This window comes from Barbus barbus (genome assembly GCF_936440315.1).
Source record: "Barbus barbus genome assembly, chromosome: 14".
NCBI classification, from domain to species: Eukaryota; Metazoa; Chordata; class Actinopteri; order Cypriniformes; family Cyprinidae; genus Barbus; species Barbus barbus.
Genome location: NC_136742.1, coordinates 23,412,003 through 23,431,839, shown reverse-complemented (window position 1 = coordinate 23,431,839; position 19,837 = coordinate 23,412,003). Strand labels below are relative to the sequence as shown.

Sequence of the window (19,837 nt, the reverse complement as noted above, 5' to 3'; positions counted from 1 at the left end):
AATCAGGCGCCTCCGATCGAATAGTCCGAATTAAGCACACATGCACATCAGACTGGGGCTGGCTGCTGTTGCAGCAGAAGAAGCGAGAGAAACAGTCACACATCAGGGGGAGGGATGGAACCAAAAAGCCTCTATAGTGATCAATATCTGACTGTCTTTTGCAAATCGCTGCAGTGCTTTACAGGTGTACACTGGAGTATTCTCATACGGATTGACTGAACTGGAGACACATGTCACATGTGCTTCATAGGAAGAACCGGGGCATCATCTGCTGCAAGCTGGATCTGGAGGAGGATGCTGCGGCAAGTGATACACAGAGGGCTGAAATCTTCCTTCTACTGGCTGGGTTTGTTCGTGAGCAGGCATCCGGTGTTCTTCCTCACCGTCCCCGCAGTTCTGACCATTATTTTCGGATCCACGGTGCTGAGCCGGTTCAAGCCCGAAACGGACCTGGAGATCCTGGTCGCCCCGACGCACAGCCTCGCGAAGATCGAGCGGAGTCTCGCCAACAGCCTCTTCCCCATCGACCAGTCCAAGCACAAGCTGTACTCGGACCTGCACACCCCCGGCAGATATGGCAGACTCATCCTGCTGGCCAAATCCGGGGGAAATATCCTGGAACTGGCCGAGCAGGTGCTCCAGGTGCACAAGAAGGTCCTGGATATGCGCGTCAATTATAAAGGCTTCAATTACACTTTCGCGCATCTCTGTGTCCTGAGCCACCGGGACAAGAGATGCCTCCTGGATGATATCGTCACCATATTCGAAGACATTCGCTTAGCTGTTCTGTCTAACAGCACTTTTTCCAAGGTCCCCGTCAGCTATCCGAATACAACATTAAAGGTAAGAGACATACGTTGTCTGGAGCACAGCGGCTGTGTTTCAAAACCTCGCGAGCCGCCTAACGAGACAGCGCTTTTTCGAGGTTTTTGAGACGCAGCCTTTGTGTGCGATTGAGCGACATTGCAACAATGAAACGGCAAAAACCAGCTCGGCATATTGCGACTGAGCCTCATAAAACCTTTACGAAACGCTCAGAATTATGAATAGACTCCATGCTGCTGTAATTCTAGTGTGTGCAGCCTCGGAATCAGCTGCATAGTTCTAGCACTGCACTCTGAGGAGCCTGGTGATGCAATGTGCACTAGAAGACACTCACAGAATCTAGACTTTTACAATTTATACCTTTTGCATTATATTTAATAAATAAAATAAAGACAACATATTACAAACAATATTATTAAATAAATAGGCTACAACTGTTTAGAATCCAGTATCAATTACAAGCTGTGTCAAACCATTCAAGTGCATACAGATCATTAAAAACATTGAGTTAATTGGAATTACAAGAACCACTCGCATTTTTCTGTATTGCCTCTATGAAGAATTCTTAAGTTATATTCAGTTTTATGCCATTTTTGAATTATCTTTGAATACAACAATCAACTAATCAGTAAAGACATTCTGCCCTCACATTACAACAAGTTATTAAATATGACAATAAAGCAACAGTTGTTGGGAAACAGTGAAGCCATATTAATTTCTCAGGCCCCAATGCATGCTGGGAAGACCATTGCTTGAACATAAAACTGCTTAAACTACTTTTGAAAATATACAAACAAAAAAGTTTCAGTACATTTTTCCTCAAACATTTTAAATGATATTCACCCAAATTTTGATCATAAGAACATGAACATAATTCCGTTGAATATACCATTGTTTATATATTGTGTTTCACAATCTACAGTAGCACAGAATCATATATTGCAGTGTATTGGTACTCAGTAAATATGACAATCAAGCAACAACAGTTGTTGGGAAACAGTGAAACCACGTTAATTTTTCAGGGCCGGGAGTATGTTGGGAAGACCATTGTTGGAATTGTGAAATTATTTAAATATTCTAACAGAATACATATTAGTTCATTTTCCCCCAAACATTTTTAGCATAAAAACATGAACATAGTTATGTTAAAAATAGTTTATACTCATGATCTATAGTAGTATAGAATCATTTCCTGCAGTGTATTGCATTGTTAAATTTCAAGTGTTCTAAACTGAGACTGAATATGCATCTAGTTTGAGACCTGTAAGACTAACAGTCTTTATCAAAATGCTGCAGTATTCACAGACGAAAGACTAAATATAACACAACAGTACAGCAAGCCAGATATCTTATTGTTTTCTCAAGCCTGCGTCAGTAGGAGTAGGAGCAGGATCTGTGTGAATGAGGCGCTTACTGTGGCCTGTACAAGAGCTCATTCATATTGTGCCAGTCCTTTTCAGAACATCTTGTGGCTGTATTGCTGCATCCAAGGCTACATCGTTTTCTCAGCAGTGTGATGCACTGTCCAGCTCATTACTGGATACTGAAATATTGAGACTATTGAAAACAATAACAATCAATCTGCTCTGGATTTTATTAATTCAGCATTGTTTTGGTGCACAAATTATGTTGTTCAACTGTGAAGATTGTCTTAACATATTATCCAGTTTCATGCTGTGGTTTAATATTAGCTTGTGTTTTCTTCTTGCCTGTTTTTCTTGTCTGACATTTAGCTAAAAGACACTAAGCACACACTGCTGCCTTGAGAAACTTTTTTTTTTGGCTATGGAAGACCGTTTTAATACACTGTTGAAATGTGTTAAATCCATTCAAATACCAGAACAAATCCACACCAACAAAGCTGCTCATTAACTGGTTTGCTGATTCTGCAAGTCACACATGATTATAGTGTGGAATTAATTTTAAAATGCAGCAGCGGCGTAGCAAGTCAGCCCTTGGCTCATATGCAAAACATTTTTAATGGGCCCCAAACAAGAAGTGCAGCGAAGAGGCGTATCACTGTAGGTTATAAGCAAAATATCATACCAAACACACTGCTTTGCAAAGGACATTTATATGTCATTATCACCTGGGTAGCCTGATAAAAAATATGATTTCTGTAAAGCAGCAGCGCTAGTAATAGTCAAAAATTTTCAAGGAAGTTGCGTAATAAACATGAAATGCAACCTTGAGTTGTATAACTCTACCCAATATCTTTTCACAACCAGGGATGTGTTTCACAAAAGCAACTGTGGTGCCAATAGAATTAATTGGAACTAACGGCCATGTAGTTAGCTAACGATGGTTTTAGGAAACGCTGCCCAGATCGGAACTAACATAAGTCTAAAATAACTAAGGCATCCAAACTTAGAAAAATGTCAATAGTTAATTACATCATACAAACAAACAATTGGTATGGCAGCCCAATGAAATATTCCAGACATGAAAATGTAAAATGAATGCACTACTCACTTGTTTTAGTTGCACTCTTCAGGCCTTCCTTTCTGCAAATTCAACCTTGTGACTGACTTCTCCACCATTCTTTCATTCCTCTTTAAGGTGCCACTTTTACGTTTGTGTTTTATTGTCCATCCTTAACAACTACGGGGCCTTGGACATGGCATGCAGGAAAAATATATTTATCATGGCCATGAATTATGAATTCGTTCCCTCATTTTAATAAAATCAAATCAAACGAAAAAATGTGTACAATGTGTCAATTTAATAAAATGAGGGAATAAATTAATAAAGCTTGGAAATGAATTCTTATATAATAAATAATCTTTTTCCCTGCATGTCATGTGCGGGGCTCTGAAACCAACCTATCACACATATTGTTTATTTGTTTTGTTTTGTTTTAATTCAGCTGTGTTTACATGTAAAGTTTTTTTTTTTTTTAAACACTGATGCTGTAAATGACTAAAATATGCTACTACTAATCCACTAATAAAACTCTAAACTAAATGATTGACAAATGTATAGTGTAAAAATATGCACTATATTGTTTAGATTAATAAGTTGGAGTGTTAAACTGTTTTTATGATCGACACATGACCGCTACTGCTATTTCTTCCAGCAGCCCATATTACAGATCTCAATTCATTTTCTAATCAACTTTAGTATTCCTCAGATGTTCCAAATGTACCAATTATTTAACATATTTTTGGACGGCAGCTGATTTTCACTGATTGCAAAGTACACTTTTTAGATTGCATTCAAATTTAATTTCACTCATAACATTCCTTTAATGAAGGAAATAAATTAAATGGTTTGTTTTGCCTCTAGGATGGTCGAGTGTCCTTTATTGGGCATCAGCTGGGTGGCGTGGCCTTGCCTGCAAACAGCCGGGATCAACAGGTCAAGTTTGCTCGCGCCATCCAAATCACCTACTACCTCCGCAACCTTGGGCCAGTGGTGCAGGACATCATTTCTGAGAAGTGGGAGAGTGAATTCTGTAAGCTGGTGCACCAGCTGGCTACAGACGGCCAAGAACTACACATCCAGTCACTTACGTCCTTCAGCTTATGGCGGGACTTCCACAAGACAGGCGTGCTGGCCAAGAGCGAGGTACTGGTCAGCTTGGTGCTGGTGCTCCTGGCAGCCACCATCTCCAGCTCTATGCGGGACTGCTTGCGCGGGAAACCCTTCCTGGGCCTGTTGGGCGTCCTTACCATCTGCATCGCCAATGTGACGGCAGCTGGGATTTTTTTCATATCTGATGGGAAATTTAACTCTACGCTGCTTGGGATCCCCTTTTTTGCCATGGGTAAGTGCAGCTTTGTTCACGGAGACTGCAGTGATTGCATGTAGGATTATTATAATTGCTGTGTGACTCCTCGGGAGGGAGGGTGTAATTATTTTCCATGGCAGTCATCGGGGTCAATGCTTGTGCAACAGTGGGCTCTTCATCATGTAGGGAGAATCTGTGATATTATGAATAGAAATGGAAGATAATTAGAGGCCAACATTTTTGTGGTACAGTGAAAAATCTGTGAATGTTTGCCTGAAAATTCCAGTTAAGATTAATATAAATGAATGTAGCTTTAACATGATCTGCAGATCTGATTGATGGTATAGCTCATGTACCACTCATGATAAAACATTGAATTTCTCAGTAAATTGTTGACCTTTTTACATAGAAACAAGTAATGGTGGGGCAGGACACACTGACCTAGCACAGTGGTTCCCATCTGGTAGGTTGCAGGTCTGCTCTGATAAGGTCATCAACAGCAAGGAAACAAACAATTTAAAAAAGTAATAAATGTAAATAATAATATGCAACGGAATAAATTATCGAATCTTGACACTTTCTACATATCGTTAGTTGTTGACATCAAATCATATTCTGTAGTGTTTACAATTCATGTCACTTAGTAAACCTAGCCAAATCAGGCAGGTGTCATTTGAGAAAACCATGAACGAAGCTATGCGAGGTAAAACCTGGCTACAATAAATGTCTTACTGTAAACACTACACGAAAAGGAAAAACATGATTGGTGCCTGGCTACTATAATCTGTGTTTGTACAGTAAGTGGTGATATTCAGATCAACAGAATGACTGCAAGTGTGATAGTGCTTTTATACGTTAAACCGCTCAATAAACAAGTATTTCATTTTGCATAACTTACATTTTAAACCCTGTATTGCCCCTATATTTACTCTGCCAACAGAAATAGTTCCAACAAATTCAATCATCTCCAAGCAACACCATGTAGCGGAGTTTAGTACCTGAATGAATCTGTGTTTTGAACAAATCGGCTGAGTGAACGACTCCTTAGTGAATGAGTGTTGAATCCGATGAGTGAATGATTCATCGACTCATTCAGTCGTCTTATTCTCAAATAAATCAGTGTTTTGAACTAATCGGTTCAGTTCATCGACTAACAAAATGTTATTTGTCGCCACCTTCTGGCTGATATAACTGCGAGTCACACACAAAAAAATGGATAAGTGAAGAGATGAAGATTAATATAGAAAAATGCATTTCAGTATTTGCTTTTTAATGACTTTTTGGTGTGTTGGGCCAACTTGAAGACAAATATCAGATTTGGTCTCCTCCATAATAGTGCTTGACTGAAACTTAATTTCGAATTATTAATGTAGTAAATCCAAAAATTATATTAGATAGCAAACATGCCATTGCACCAATAAATGCACTGTGAATATTTTAGTCTGCAGAATATTTATCCTTTTAATGATAATTAGCTCCTTTTCTTTCTATTGTTTGTGCATTTTGGGAGAATTAGGAACAGTCATTAATTTCCGACAGTGCGGTGTTCTTTCTGACGTGTTATTTTGTGAACCCCTGGGAACACAATCTAGCAAGCTAAAACAAACTTGGAAATTTAACGAACTCAGAGCTCAACACATCTCGCAGGTGTTAAAAACACTCTTAGATTTTACACCTGTCTAGCTTGCATTAGATGCCCTTAGGTGACGACAGTCGCAACCCTTAACTGAGTGGAACTAATTAGCTTCGGATTTAAAGCGTGCCGATTTGTTTGCTCCTGTGGAGGTGATTCGCTCAAAACAAGGATATACAGGGTGCAAAAGCACAATTACAACCCGCGGAGAATAACCGCTTATAGCATTCTTACTCTCAGTCAGTCACTGCGATGGGTTTGGTTATTGTAACAGCACAATAGAATAATCAACCATCAGTTACATGCGGCTTCCCAATTTAAGAACACAGCAGCATTGTCGGTGAAGAGACTGACTGTACTGTAGGATTTTATGATCACGAATGTCCTTGTGGAGCTTGTGGATCAAAGGTAATAATGCTTGCTGCTGTACTGTATATTCACCTCTTAAGCTTCAGCCAGCCATTTACGGTGTCCCTAATGATCTGGACCCCTCAGATGCTCAGTCTTATTGCAAGGCTAGCCCAGCGTGAAAGATTAATTGCTCCCTGACCACTGGATTTTGAGCTCTTTGCACAATACCAGAGGACCTGTGATTTACTGTGCTTTGCATTTGAGCTTAGCAGGAAGGACAATCTGGAGAAATAAATTTTGTCCCGCCGGCAAAGATGAATGGTGACACTCTACACGGCACATCACAATGTGCTTGCAGGGACCCCTGGGACACGGGGTGGCTCTGTCAAGTTGGCGAAGTGACATTGGTTTCAAGTTTGTGGATGATTCTGAAAGGTCTTTTGATAGAATAGACACATTCGAAATTTTGGTTTTCCTATATACTGTATATAGTGCATGTGTTTGGATTACTTTTATCATTTTTATTTTTTTATTTAGTCCTTTTTAAACAGATGTGGTCAAGCTATGTAATAAATCTTTGTCTTTAATGGGACAAAAAGGGGTTGAAACGACACGAGGGTGAGTAAATAATTATAGAATATTCATATTAGGGCGAACTGTCCCTTTAAAAGGCCTTGGCAGGAGATGGATGCTCTGCAGAAAACAATGGATGGAGTGCGTCCTATACCTTCAATTTAAGTTTGGAGGTTATTTTTGTTCAGACGCATACAGCAAGGGGGCTATTTATAGACTTGCTTCCTGCCACACGTCTTAGTGGTGGAACGGCAAATGCTTTGTTCTGCTGGGGCAAATGACAGGATAGGAAATCAATGTCAGACTACTCACTCCCCTCCTGATCTGAGTGCACATATAGTAAAGCTGTTTGCTGTTGACGTATGATAAGCCTTGATAATTATGAGAATTATAGAAATTATTAAGTTAATTCTCATAATGTCAAATGTATTAATTTATAATTGAAAGGGATGTGAATCAAAATTGAGATTTATGTTATTATTTACTCAGCTGCTGTTTTTTTTATGCACCACAAAAGGATAATTTTTAAAGAATCTTCAAGCAGCTCTTAAAATACCAGAAAGGGTTTGTTTAAGTAAATAATAATTTATTAAACCGGTTTTATGTGGGGAAAAAATCCATAAATTGTGCTCTGTGTCATGCAAGTATTTTTAGTATTACAATTTGAGGTCCCCTTCACCCTCTCCAAAAATATTCGGAGTCTGCTCTGCTGAATATTCTGAAGCTGAACAGATGCGAGAAGTACACATAGTGAGCGAGTCATGTTGACAGCAAAGAAATTAAAATTCATAAAAGAAACGAAAGGTGAAGCCAGAAACAGAGCAGTGGCACAATGCCAAAACAACATTGTTTTATAAAATAAAGCAGCGTTTATCCAACAATTTATATTATAATAACATATAAATTATGTTAAGTACGTAGATTGGGTAGACCATTTGTGCAAATGATTTCTGTGATCTACACTGACTGTAAAAAAATATTTAAAGTTCATCTGAGTTTTAAAGGTTAATACTATTTTTGTCTTTCTTAAAACTGACTTTACCTCTTCTGCAAATGCTAATTTATTTTTCATGCTGTCACGTAATTTAAAAAATTAATTGTACAAAGACCTATCTTTGGTTGCTGTTCTGTAGAAACTAAATGTTGGCTTAAATTTAATTTTGGAGCTTATCTACAAAATATGGCACGCTAAAGATGTCAAAATTACAAAGAAAACATTGCTGCACCTTTATTTTGTTTTCCTACAGTCATATTAGCACATCCATTTATGAAATGTGACTGACTATTATGACAGAGAAATGATATGCATAAGAAATTATATCATTATACGAGAAAAGAGATGAAAGATAAATAGATAACACTGACGAATACAAATAAAAGAACTAGTCAAAGAGCAGATTAAGACAAAATTAGGAGAAAGATGACTAGATGTATGAGAACTTTGACATTTTTCCTTCCTTCTGAACCAAACATTAGGGAAGAGTGAATGAACTTTATTTTTAATGAAGATCCAGACCATGTCAGTCAGAACTTGATCCTTTGTTTACTTCATTTTACCGTGGATTCATTTACAAACAAGGTACACAATTCGACGCAGGATTTTCAGAGAGATTGAAACTAAAAGACAATGCTGTGCCGACTATCTTGGATCCGACAGTAATGTTGCAACACACAAGTGTGAGTAACTGCTTTGTCTGGTAAACAGATTGTTTGATATGAGTATTTATGTGGTTTTAACTTAAATCACAGCAGCGTCCATTTGTGAAGGACGTAGGCTGTCAAACATACACAACTATTAGCCAATCACAGCAGTGGGCGTTTACTTCCGAGTCTGCAATCCGCCACGCCTATTCAAGCAGAGCGTTCTGAAGAGGGGGGTCAAAAACAGGACAGAAAATAGCTTATTACTTCTTAATTATGTTTTTTGATGTAAAAATATAACATTATAAGAGGACCTCAGAGAACAAGGCTATTCATAACCCCTTTCAGTTAAAGTCTGGGTTTAGACGTCTGTATGTCTGTCATGAGCCATAATGTAAGTGTGTGTGTGTGTGTGTGTGTGTGCAGTGGCGTAGTCACTCCCCAGCACGTCAGTTCTATTGATTGAGCTCATTTAGGGCCACAGACTGTGGAACAGCATGTGCCCTGGGATCTGGGCCGTCTCTTTGCAATTCTCTCTACACAAGCATGATTGTGCCTGGTCATGACTAGCACACATTCACAGTGCCTGGGAAGCCCAATCCCATCGCAATCACCATTCTAGAAACAAACACGTGCAACCGCCAGCATTTACAGCAGACCTTTGCTGTCTCCCGCAGGAAAATATAGATGATGGGGTGTTAGTAGATTGAAAACTGGCCATGTTGAATGCCATTGATTTGCCTCTGTGCTAGAAGGCAAGAGTAAGTCCTGAGGAAGAGATTAAGGGTCTTACCAATTACTTGTCACAAATGTCTTCAAGCGTCACATATTACATGCCATTAAGCCTGTGGCTGGATAATTTGCCATTGTCAGGAAGAAGAATCAGAATGAGAAAGGTTTGTTGGACATCACAAGCCAAGAGAAAAAATTAATTTGCATAGCTTGGTCAGGCATGATGTGCGACTACTGAATCAATGCGTGAAATAGAAATACTAACAGACGTCCAGCTATTCTTCATCCTTCCTCCATTTGTCATTAATATTCCAGTCCTTGTATCCTTCAGTTGTATGATTTATGTTTCACAGGTTTTTTTTCTGATTGAAAATTATGCAAGATTGGAAATTACAGGACTTTTTTTTTTCGTTTAGTGGCTTGCTTCAAGTGGAATAATTGGCATTAAAAATACAAGAGTGTTTTGGATTGAAGCTGTTTGAACTTGACAATATTTTCACTGTCATCTTTATGCTTCTAGACCACTAAAAGGAAAAGTGCTGTTTTTAGTGTGGGAGTACAATTGTTAGGAGAAATAGATCTTCCGGTGAAGGCCTTGAACACACTGACATATTCTGACAGTGGCATGTTTTACAATGATATGAAATACTGTCATAGATTGTAAGGTAGATTCTCCCATGAGTTTACTCGTTTGACTGAAGCCACGGCATATAGAAAGCAAGTGATGGGAAAGGGCAATCATGAGTTATTCAACCACTTCCTTGATTGCTGCTTTCCATTTAAGGCTGTTATATTGTTTAAAACTGTACTAGTTTCTACTGTATGTTGTAGTTCATTGTCTTTTTGATATCAAAGTAGCCTCATTACTTTGTGCGAAACTGATAATGAACAGTTAAATTGTGGGTTTGAGGTAAAAAAATGTAATAGTTGAAATAGTGTGGCCCATGGCACAATAAATGCAGGGCGTTTTGTTTAGCTCATTCAGTGTCTCAGCAGAAAAGTAGGCCATAAGAAAGATGAAAGGTTTTAACTATATAAAGCCCCAACTTTTTTATTAGTCTTCTTTTATTGGACAGTCATATGTGATATGTGAATACTTTGTACTGTACTTTCTCTTGGCTATTTTTAGATTGGTTCTTTATGTTTAGCATAAAATATCTTAGTTCCTTCTTTCTTATTTATATGTCTGATTTAATATTTTATAAAAAATAATAAATTTATTAATCATATTATATTTCCTCTAACAGGACAGATTTGAACTGTTTCTGGTCATAAAGCATTTTTTTAAGGAAAGTGATATTTCATTCAGCAAGTGATAGTAGAGACTTTAACATTGTTACAAAATATATTTAAAATATATGCTGTTATTTTGAACTTTCTATTATCAAAGAATCCTGAAAAAAATATCATGGTTTCTACAAAAATATTAAGCAGCACAACTGATTTCAACACTGATAATAAATGTTCCTTGAGCACCAAATCACCATATGATTTGGGAGGGCTCGTGTGACACTGAAGATTCAGCTTTGCCATCACAGGAATAAATAAAACTTATATTAAGCAGAAAAGAGTTATTTTAAATTGTAATATTTCACTATATTACTGTTTTTCTGTATTCAAAAAAAAATTGCTTTCAAAAACTCCTACCTACCCCAAATGTTTGAATGGTAGTGTATTGTACTGTGTTTCTATTGAAATGACAATCTTGATATTCCAAGGTTAAAAATGGAAACATTCATTGCCAAACACAGCTAAATGATGGTTCGTAGAGTCAACAGCAGGATTGATGAGGTCCACTCCAATGAAATTATGTGCGTGTAACTCAAGCCCTCTGCTGATTTACATGTGGTGCATTTGCACAAGCTTTTTCATTAGCAGTTGCAGATGTAGCAGATGTGTGGGGTGCCACAAGAAGCAGCAGCCTTTCAATACAATGACTCTCGTTATGACAGAAGTGTCACACCATCCTCTGACTACAGTCGTTTGACTGGCCCTGCAAAGTGCCCAGCTTTCTACTTAGACACCGTTGTGTTGTGTTGAGTTTTGTGCATGGCGCACACCTAATCCTTAGCAGCGAGATTAACGGTGAGCTGTGATGTGTGCCGTGTTAAGATAAGGACATGTTCACTGTCAAAGGAGATGCTAATTTTGGACATTTTTGTAATGCAGCATTCTCAGCATGTTTTATTTTTTTATCTTTGAATGAACAGTGCTCCTTTCATACTGATTATGTCACGCAATAAAATGAAAGACAGTGTTTTGCACTGCAAAAGCCAGATATATTTATTTGCGAAAATAAAATTGTGCAATATATTAAATGCATACTTAAAAAGCACATTAAAGGAATAATTATAAATGTAATTACCCCCTAAGGCAGGGATGTCAAACTCAGTTCCTGGAGGTCCACAGACCTGCAGAGTTTAGCTCTAATTTAAACACACCTGATCCAGCTAATCAGCTCCTTCAGGCTTATTTGAAAACTACATAGTATGTGTGTTGGAGCAGGGTTGGAACTAAACTCTGCAGGGCTGCGGACCTCCAGGAACTGAGTTTGACACCCCTGCCCTAAGGCCATCCAAGATGTAGATGAGTTTGTTTCTTCATCAGAACAGACTTGGAGAAATTTAGCATTACACATCACTTGCTCACTAATGGATCTTCTGCTGTGAATGGGTGCCGTCAGAATAAGAGTCCAAACATTTGATTCGTTTCTTACAAACATGCAACTTTTCCGCTTCATAAGACATTAAATATATATATATTTTTAACTCTTATTCTGATGGCACCCATTCATTGCAGGGAATCCGTTGGTGAATTATTCCAAATAAATCAAGCCATTTTGTTGTAGCATTTGCCACAAAGAAGAACTATGATGATACCATGTTGCATGTCCAAACAATGTGATGATACCACTTGGAAATATAAATAGCAAAATAACTAAAATATTCTGCACTACTTCAAGAATATCTCTTCAGAGGATATATAGGCTATTGTACATGTCTTGTCAGTGCTGCACAGAAAGACTGACACGGTATGGAAATCCGTGTAATATTTTTCCCATCTTCTGTCACAACTGGACATGCTTTATGAGAGGTGCACGAAGGGTCCATCCGTAGGGTGTTTTCCTGCCGGTGATGGATGTGTTTGCAGCTGCTCTGGTGCTGAAGTTTTAAAGCGGTAATTTTGTTTAATGACTCACTGCACTGCAGCGAGAGAGGTGATGCAGCTCTTTATATTGAAGCCAGGCCTCAGAGTAGCTTTCCTCCAGCCAGTGCCAGCTAGAACTGTCCACGGGAGGCTTGTGACAAACTACCCTCCTTAGCTATGTGGAATGTTGTACCTGTCCACCAGCACCCAGAGACATGAGGTACAGCCTTTTATTTCCAACCGTACCCCTTGTGAGACCTGCAGGGAACACGGGAGTTAAGTTCCCTAGGTGTTCTCAGTAGCATGGGAGAAACACTCTGGGGGAGGGAATTCACTTTGAATGAATTGCTCCCACTATTTATTTGTGCATGTGGTCTGCATTGTTTCAGCACCCTATTCACTAAAGGAATTATGCAAATCTGGTAACACACAAACACACCCCAAAAAAAAACAGTTTGCGCAGTGCAATTTCTCCGTTTGCAGGTCAGTGTTGGGTTGTGTAGGATGCTTTTACCACAATTTTGTTTACTACCCTGGGAACTAGTGTTGTTTTTGGCAGCCTGTTTTAATTTTAGTTTTAGTCTAGTCTTTGTGTGAAGCTGTCATTTTAGTTTTTATTAGTTTTAGTCACGTTCATACTCTTTTTAGTCTAGTCAAGTTTCAAGTGTCATGGATGATTTCATAATCTGCTTACACCACTGATGTTAAACTTTATAATTAAAATGATGTTATGTGACGATGCTCAACACTATGGTATCAGAGTGCTACACTATGTAAAACCTTTTTTTGCTATGCCAATAAAGCTACTTAAATCTGAATTTGTCCATTTTTCAAACCATGTCTCTGTTAATTGTTTAACACTAAATTGTATATTTTGACATTTCAGTATTGATTCTGATTACTTTCATGTGACCAATCAAGCTATTATATGAAGCAAGAATAAGTAACAAAATGCTTTCTTTGTGTCCAGATTTGACTAATGCAAAAACTTTGAATATGTATTTAATCATGTCTAAATATATATTCAAATTCAAGTAACTAATTATGTGGAAATCCAAAGTTCCCAGCCACACAGCCATGTTTATGTGTTTATATAGAGAGAGCTAAACAGTCATCTAGTGGTTACACGATGGTATTACAGAAGATAAATGGTGAATAAGTTAGAGATAAATATTTAATAAATATTTTAGTAATATTTTGTAAAGTCCCCTTAATTACAACATGTTAAAGAAAAAAATATTACTGTTGCTTCTGTTGGTTCAGTTATTATTGAACCAAATTTTTGTAAATGGACATCCCTGATCAGTAGACAGGTGAAATTATGTATTAGGCTAGTGCAGATATTAGGCCTTCTTTAATTATGATCAAAATTACAATATAATATTACAATAAACTAAATATATCATATAGCCTTTTTAGGAGGAGAAGGATACTACACAGCTTGAAATTCAGTATGAACACATAGCCAAATGGTACACAACTTAAAAAACTTAAAAAAATATCATGTTTTAATTAAGCTAGTATTTATTTATTTATTTATTAATTACTGTATATGTTAAAAGTATCATTCCGGCAGCGAGAATATTCCCGAACTAAATGAAGATAAATGTCTTGGCGTATGATGTGTTTATTTGAACCAATCAGATAAGAGTAAATGGAGAGTCAGCGAGAGCCTAATTTGATTGGCTACAAAAAGAAGGTGGCCCCGCCCTCCCCCTCACGCTTGCAAAACTCAGTGAGAGAATCGTGCCAAAACTGTAAGAGCAGATAAAAGAAAGATGGAGCTGTACATATCGGATTATTTCGAGAACTTTTTGCCCTACATACACAACAAGTCATTTAGATATTTGACAGTCTGTTTTTTTTACACATACAGATTGGTTCTACGCGGTCAATCCGTTTTGCAGTTCTTTAAACTGTTGTTTTCGCTTGCAAATCACTGTTCACAAGCTTGCAGTGCCTTTGACCGTATTTTGGAGAAAAAACCGTGCCAAAAGTGTAAAAAAGAATGCAGATCATATTTATTCTGCGTTAGCATGAAGCTGCAGTTTCACAATACATGAATTACACTTACTAGTAACAGCAAAAGGCTGCAAATAATTTTTTTCTTACGCTTGAAATGCGATTTACACCTTTACAAAGCTTCTCTTGCGCATGCAAATTTAATTTACACTTACAGTCTTATGTACACTTTCACAAATCTTACCCTGCGCATGCAAATCTTTATGGCATCAAACTACCTTCATACACGCACAAATCTTCTCACTGCGCGCGCGAGCTCCGTCCTCTGGCTCTTAAATGTTTAAACTGGCATAGTGTACATGAGTTTAGTTTAAACACAGATATCAACTTGTGCTGTTCAGGTCTCACCTGTGCGCTCACGCTATTAGCTCCAGGGTGATGACGGAATAAATGCTCATATTCCAGCATACGGCACTCGCATTGAACAAGAGTGAATGGTTTGTCCACTTGTTTTTTTGTTTGTTTTTTATCGCTGTTGTTGTAATGTACTGGGAAGCCAGAATGCGCATCCATCAAAAGAAGCAATAAAACAGATTATTGGAGTATGTTTTACAAGACAATATGATATTTTTAAGTAGAAAGACTAAAATCATATTTGATTCGGTGTGTAGACTACTTTTTTGTGTGAACTACATTTTTCAAGATCTTATCTATAATAACGTTTCATTTTTCTCTCTCTTATATAACACTGGAAAGTCAGATTCATGAGTGAATCAGTTTGTTTGGGCATTTCATGTAAATGAACAGATTCACAATGAATCACACATTTGAATCCCTATATTTTCATGGTTTAGACTAGTAAATTATGGTATTTTGTTGTGTTTACTATAAATGTACCTGTTCAAATTTAGGTTTATGTATTATTAAATAAATTATGTTTACACTGTACAATAAGGTTTCATTCGTTAACAATATTTAACTATACTTGTTAACATGAACTAACAGTGAACAATACTTATACAACGAACTTTCACATTTACTAAAACATTCTTCAAAGAAAAAAGAAATGTGTCTGTTACCATTAATTCACTCCGAACTAAGTCAAGTCAAGTCAATATTATTTGTATAGCGCTTTTAACAATGCAAATGTAATACACACTATTATATATATATAATGTGGCAAGTGGTGACCCATGTTCATGCTCAGATGTCTGAATTTTTCAATTCTACCAAACTTTGTGTTTAGTAGTTTAGGTTTTAATTACCATTTAGCAGTTGCTTTTTATTCAGAGCAGCTTCCTATAATTGCAGGGACAAGATTGTGATGCCCCTTCTGAGTGTATGTAATTGAACATGCAGTCTTTGCATTAGCAACCTGGATCTTTGGCCACCGGGTGACCACAGCCCACCATGTGCCCTCCTCATCTTGCAGATGAATTCACACAAGCTAATGGACTTGTTCTTCGTCTTAATAAAGCTAAAAGCTGGGAAAGCCAGTCCATCTGACTCATTACATTGGCGTAATCCTTTATGGTTAATTAGGTTTTTCGCCGTGTCTGTCAGGTCAATGAAAATTTATGATTTTGTAGAAAGAGGTAAGAGAGTATTTTTTTGACATATTCTTGACAGCGACAGAGTGCGTAGAGATGTGCCACGATGTCCTTGATGCTGAGTGAAATATTTAGAGGATGGATGAAAGTCATGCATTCAAATGTTCAAAGGCGACAGTGTGCACACACTAGATGTGATGTATGAGTTTGAGCGATCTCATAGGTGGATGGTAGAAGAGTAATTGAATTACTGCTCATCTTACAGCTATCATGAAAGGCTTATTATTCCATAACTCATGTTTAGTGGTTGACTGTTATGACCGATGACCATGCCAATATCTAGGCAATGACTTAAAAAATGCTGATACACAGTGGGGTCCAAAAGTCTGAGGGCACTTTGAAAACCGGTTTATTTTAGGTAAATTGTGGTAACATTTTAGTAAATTCTTTTTAGGCTGATAATTTAATGAATGCATGTAGTGATGTAATTATTATTATTTTTATTATTAAATAGGAAAAAAAAAATAGTGCATTTTCACTAATAGTATTAGACTTTTGGCCTCTACTGTTCTGAAAATAAATGATTTAACACATTGTTAATTTATTTATATAGATTTATATATAAAATCAAACTTGATTGAGGGCTGTGGGATGAAAGTAAAATGGTATATATTAGGACAAGTGGTTTGTAATATATTTCTAATAAATTTAATTGAAATGCTTAAAATTCACTGCAAAAAAAAAAAAAAAAAGAAAGTCTGTTGTACTGGCCACCAAGCACATGCTGTGTAATCAAGTTTCTCTATGAATTTTCCATGCATCAAACAATGAATTGCTTCTTTTTTTCTTTTTTTTTTCAGGCCATGGGACAAAGGGTGTGTTTGAGCTTCTGGCAGGCTGGAGAAGAACCAGAGAGAGTTTGCCCTTCAAGGAGAGAGTGGCAGATGCATTCGCTGACGTGATGGTGTGCTACACCATGACCAGCTCGCTCTATATTATCACCTTCGGCATGGGTGCCAGCCCTTTCACCAACATCGAATCCGTGAAGGTTTTCTGCCAGAGCATGTGTGTAGCAATCTTGGTGAACTACTTCTACGTATTCTCATTCTATGGCTCCTGCCTGGTGTTTGCTGGGCAGCTGGAGCAAAACCGCTATCACAGCGTCTTCTGCTGCAAGATCCCCTCGGTGGAGTATCTAGACCGCCAGCCCACTTGGTTCAAGACCATGATGAGTGACGGCCACGATTTGTCTACGCACCACGACAGCGCACCGTACCAGAACCACTTCATTCAGCACTTCCTGAGGGAGCATTACACAGAATGGATTACCAATACCTACGTCAAGCCCTTTGTGGTTATCCTCTACCTGATTTACGCCTCCTTTTCATTCATGGGATGTTTACAAATCAGCGACGGCTCCAACATAATTAATCTGCTAGCTACTGATTCGCCCAGTGTGTCATTTGCCCTGACCCAACAGAAATACTTTAGCAACTACAGTCCGGTGATTGGGTTTTACATCTACGAACCCATTGAGTATTGGAACTCCACAGTACAGGAGCACCTCAAGACGCTGGGCCAGGGCTTTAATAAGATTTCATGGATCGATAATTACTTTCACTATCTGAGGGTCGTGAATGTCAGCGCGTCAACCAAAAGTGATTTCATCAACATCCTCAAGACTTCTTTTCTGAGGAGCCCAGAATATCAACACTTTGTGGATGACATCATTTTCTCCAAAACCGGAGACGAGTATGACATCATCGCGTCCAAGATGTACTTGGTGGCCAGGACAACAGAGAAGACCATGGAGGAGGTCGTGGAGCTGCTGGAGAGACTTCGACCTCTCTCCCTCATAAACAGCATCAAGTTCATCGTTTTCAACCCGACCTTCGTGTTCATGGACCGCTACAGTTCCTCCATCATCTCCCCCATCCTAACGTCAGGTTTCAGCGTGCTCACCATTCTCATCCTCACCTTCTTCCTGGTCATTAACTCACTGGGGAACTTCTGGTTGATCTTGACTGTCACCTCCGTGGAACTGGGTGTCTTGGGTCTCATGACGCTCTGGAATGTAGACATGGACAGCATCTCAATCCTGTGCCTTATTTATACACTCAACTTTGCCATGGATCACTGTGCCCCCCACCTCTACACGTTCGTACTGGCCACTGAGCACACGCGGACTCAGTGTATCAAGATCTCTTTAGAGGAGCATGGGGCCGCCATTTTGCAGAACACCTCGTGTTTTGCAATTGGGATAATGCCTCTTCTCTTTGTGCCTTCTAACCTGACCTACACACTGTTCAAGTGCTCCCTTCTCACAGCCGGTTGCACAGTGCTGCACTGTTTCGTCATCTTACCGGTGTTTTTGACATTCTTCCCGCCCTCTAAGAAGCGGCACAAGAAAAAGAAACGCGCCAAACGGAAAGAGCGGGAAAGAGAGAGGGAGCGGGAGAGGGAGAGAGAGGAAATCGAGTGCATCGAAGTCAGGGAAAACCCAGACCACGTGACCAGTGTTTGATTGAAAGATGTGTGTGAACATAAGTGGTAAGAAATCAGCTCCTGTCCACTAGGGGGTGACGTCAGGCAGCACTTCACAGGTCCAGTGGTGGCCGAGTCCGGCACTCTCGCCCCTGGGGTGACCCACGCGACCCCAGCAATCAACAACAGTGCTGTCCAGAGTTAAAAACCCCTTCTCACTCATTTCTTGTGTACCCTTTGTCTAGAACAGTGTATAACATCTGCAGCTGCTAGCTTATGTTAGCCGTTAATGAAAGGTTTGCGAAGGAAGGTTGTCTGTATACACAAACTAATACAAAAGGCCTAAAAAGAAGGCCTCCAAAAATGTTATAAGCATGAATCTAAGCAGGTGGTTTCCTGCTTATTTTAGATCTCTAGGGGTATCCCCAAGGGTATTCATATATGTTTTGTAAGAGCAGACCAGTACATTTGCTCTTATTTAGCACCAACACAATTCTTTTTGATCACTCTGTGTTTTTTCTAACTGTTATGCACCTCACGTTCCTCCAGTTGTGCTTACATAATTAATCAAGACCTACTCTGTTTAAAAGTAACTATGTAAAAAATAGTAGCGAAAGGAAGTAGCAATTTCCAGCGTCCATCAAATTATGCAGCACTCTCCTACAAATAACACTTGGCATGCATTTATCACAAATGTCCTGTAGCAAATCTAATAGTGTGTTTGCAGTTTCTCTGGTAGCAGTTATTTAGACATATTCACAGAGACTCCCCCTGAGCGGTCCCACCTTATACCTGGAAAATATCCTCCGAGCAAAGCATTATTGGTCAATAGAATGAATTATATGGTATTGTAAAAGCGTTTTTTTCTCCTTTAAATGTTCAGTGAAAGTACATTTGTCAAATCTGACATTTAGCTGATATTCAGACTGTAATTTGTCTTACTCTTCCGGGTAAATAAACAGTGTCTGAAGGTGCTTCGTGTGGACACCACCGACATGAATCACTAAAATGTTTTGCATATAATATTAAACTGCATATGCCATTTAAAAAAAGGTTTTCCAATACACCCAAGTGGCTCATTCATGAGAAAAGAGACTTGTAGCATGTCTTAAAGCTGCATTGATATGATCTTGTTTACTTGCTTGTGTGTTTGTTAATTACAAAACCACAAATCTGGTCACGCACCTGTTCGTGTAGTTAAACTGAGCA

The 19,837-nt window shown here is 38.5% G+C and overlaps 1 protein-coding gene across 1 annotated transcript; it reads left to right on the top strand.

Moving 5' to 3' along the window:
- Positions 1–237: 237 nt before the first annotated feature.
- On the top strand, positions 238–18,668 carry LOC306879979 (patched domain-containing protein 1-like; the record flags this gene model as incomplete). Its single annotated transcript, XM_079433212.1, has 3 exons — positions 238–669; positions 4,111–4,591; positions 17,005–18,668. 3 exons carry the CDS (start codon positions 238–240, stop codon positions 18,666–18,668), a joined length of 2,577 nt encoding a protein of 858 aa, XP_079289338.1.
- Positions 18,669–19,837: the final 1,169 nt, after the last annotated feature.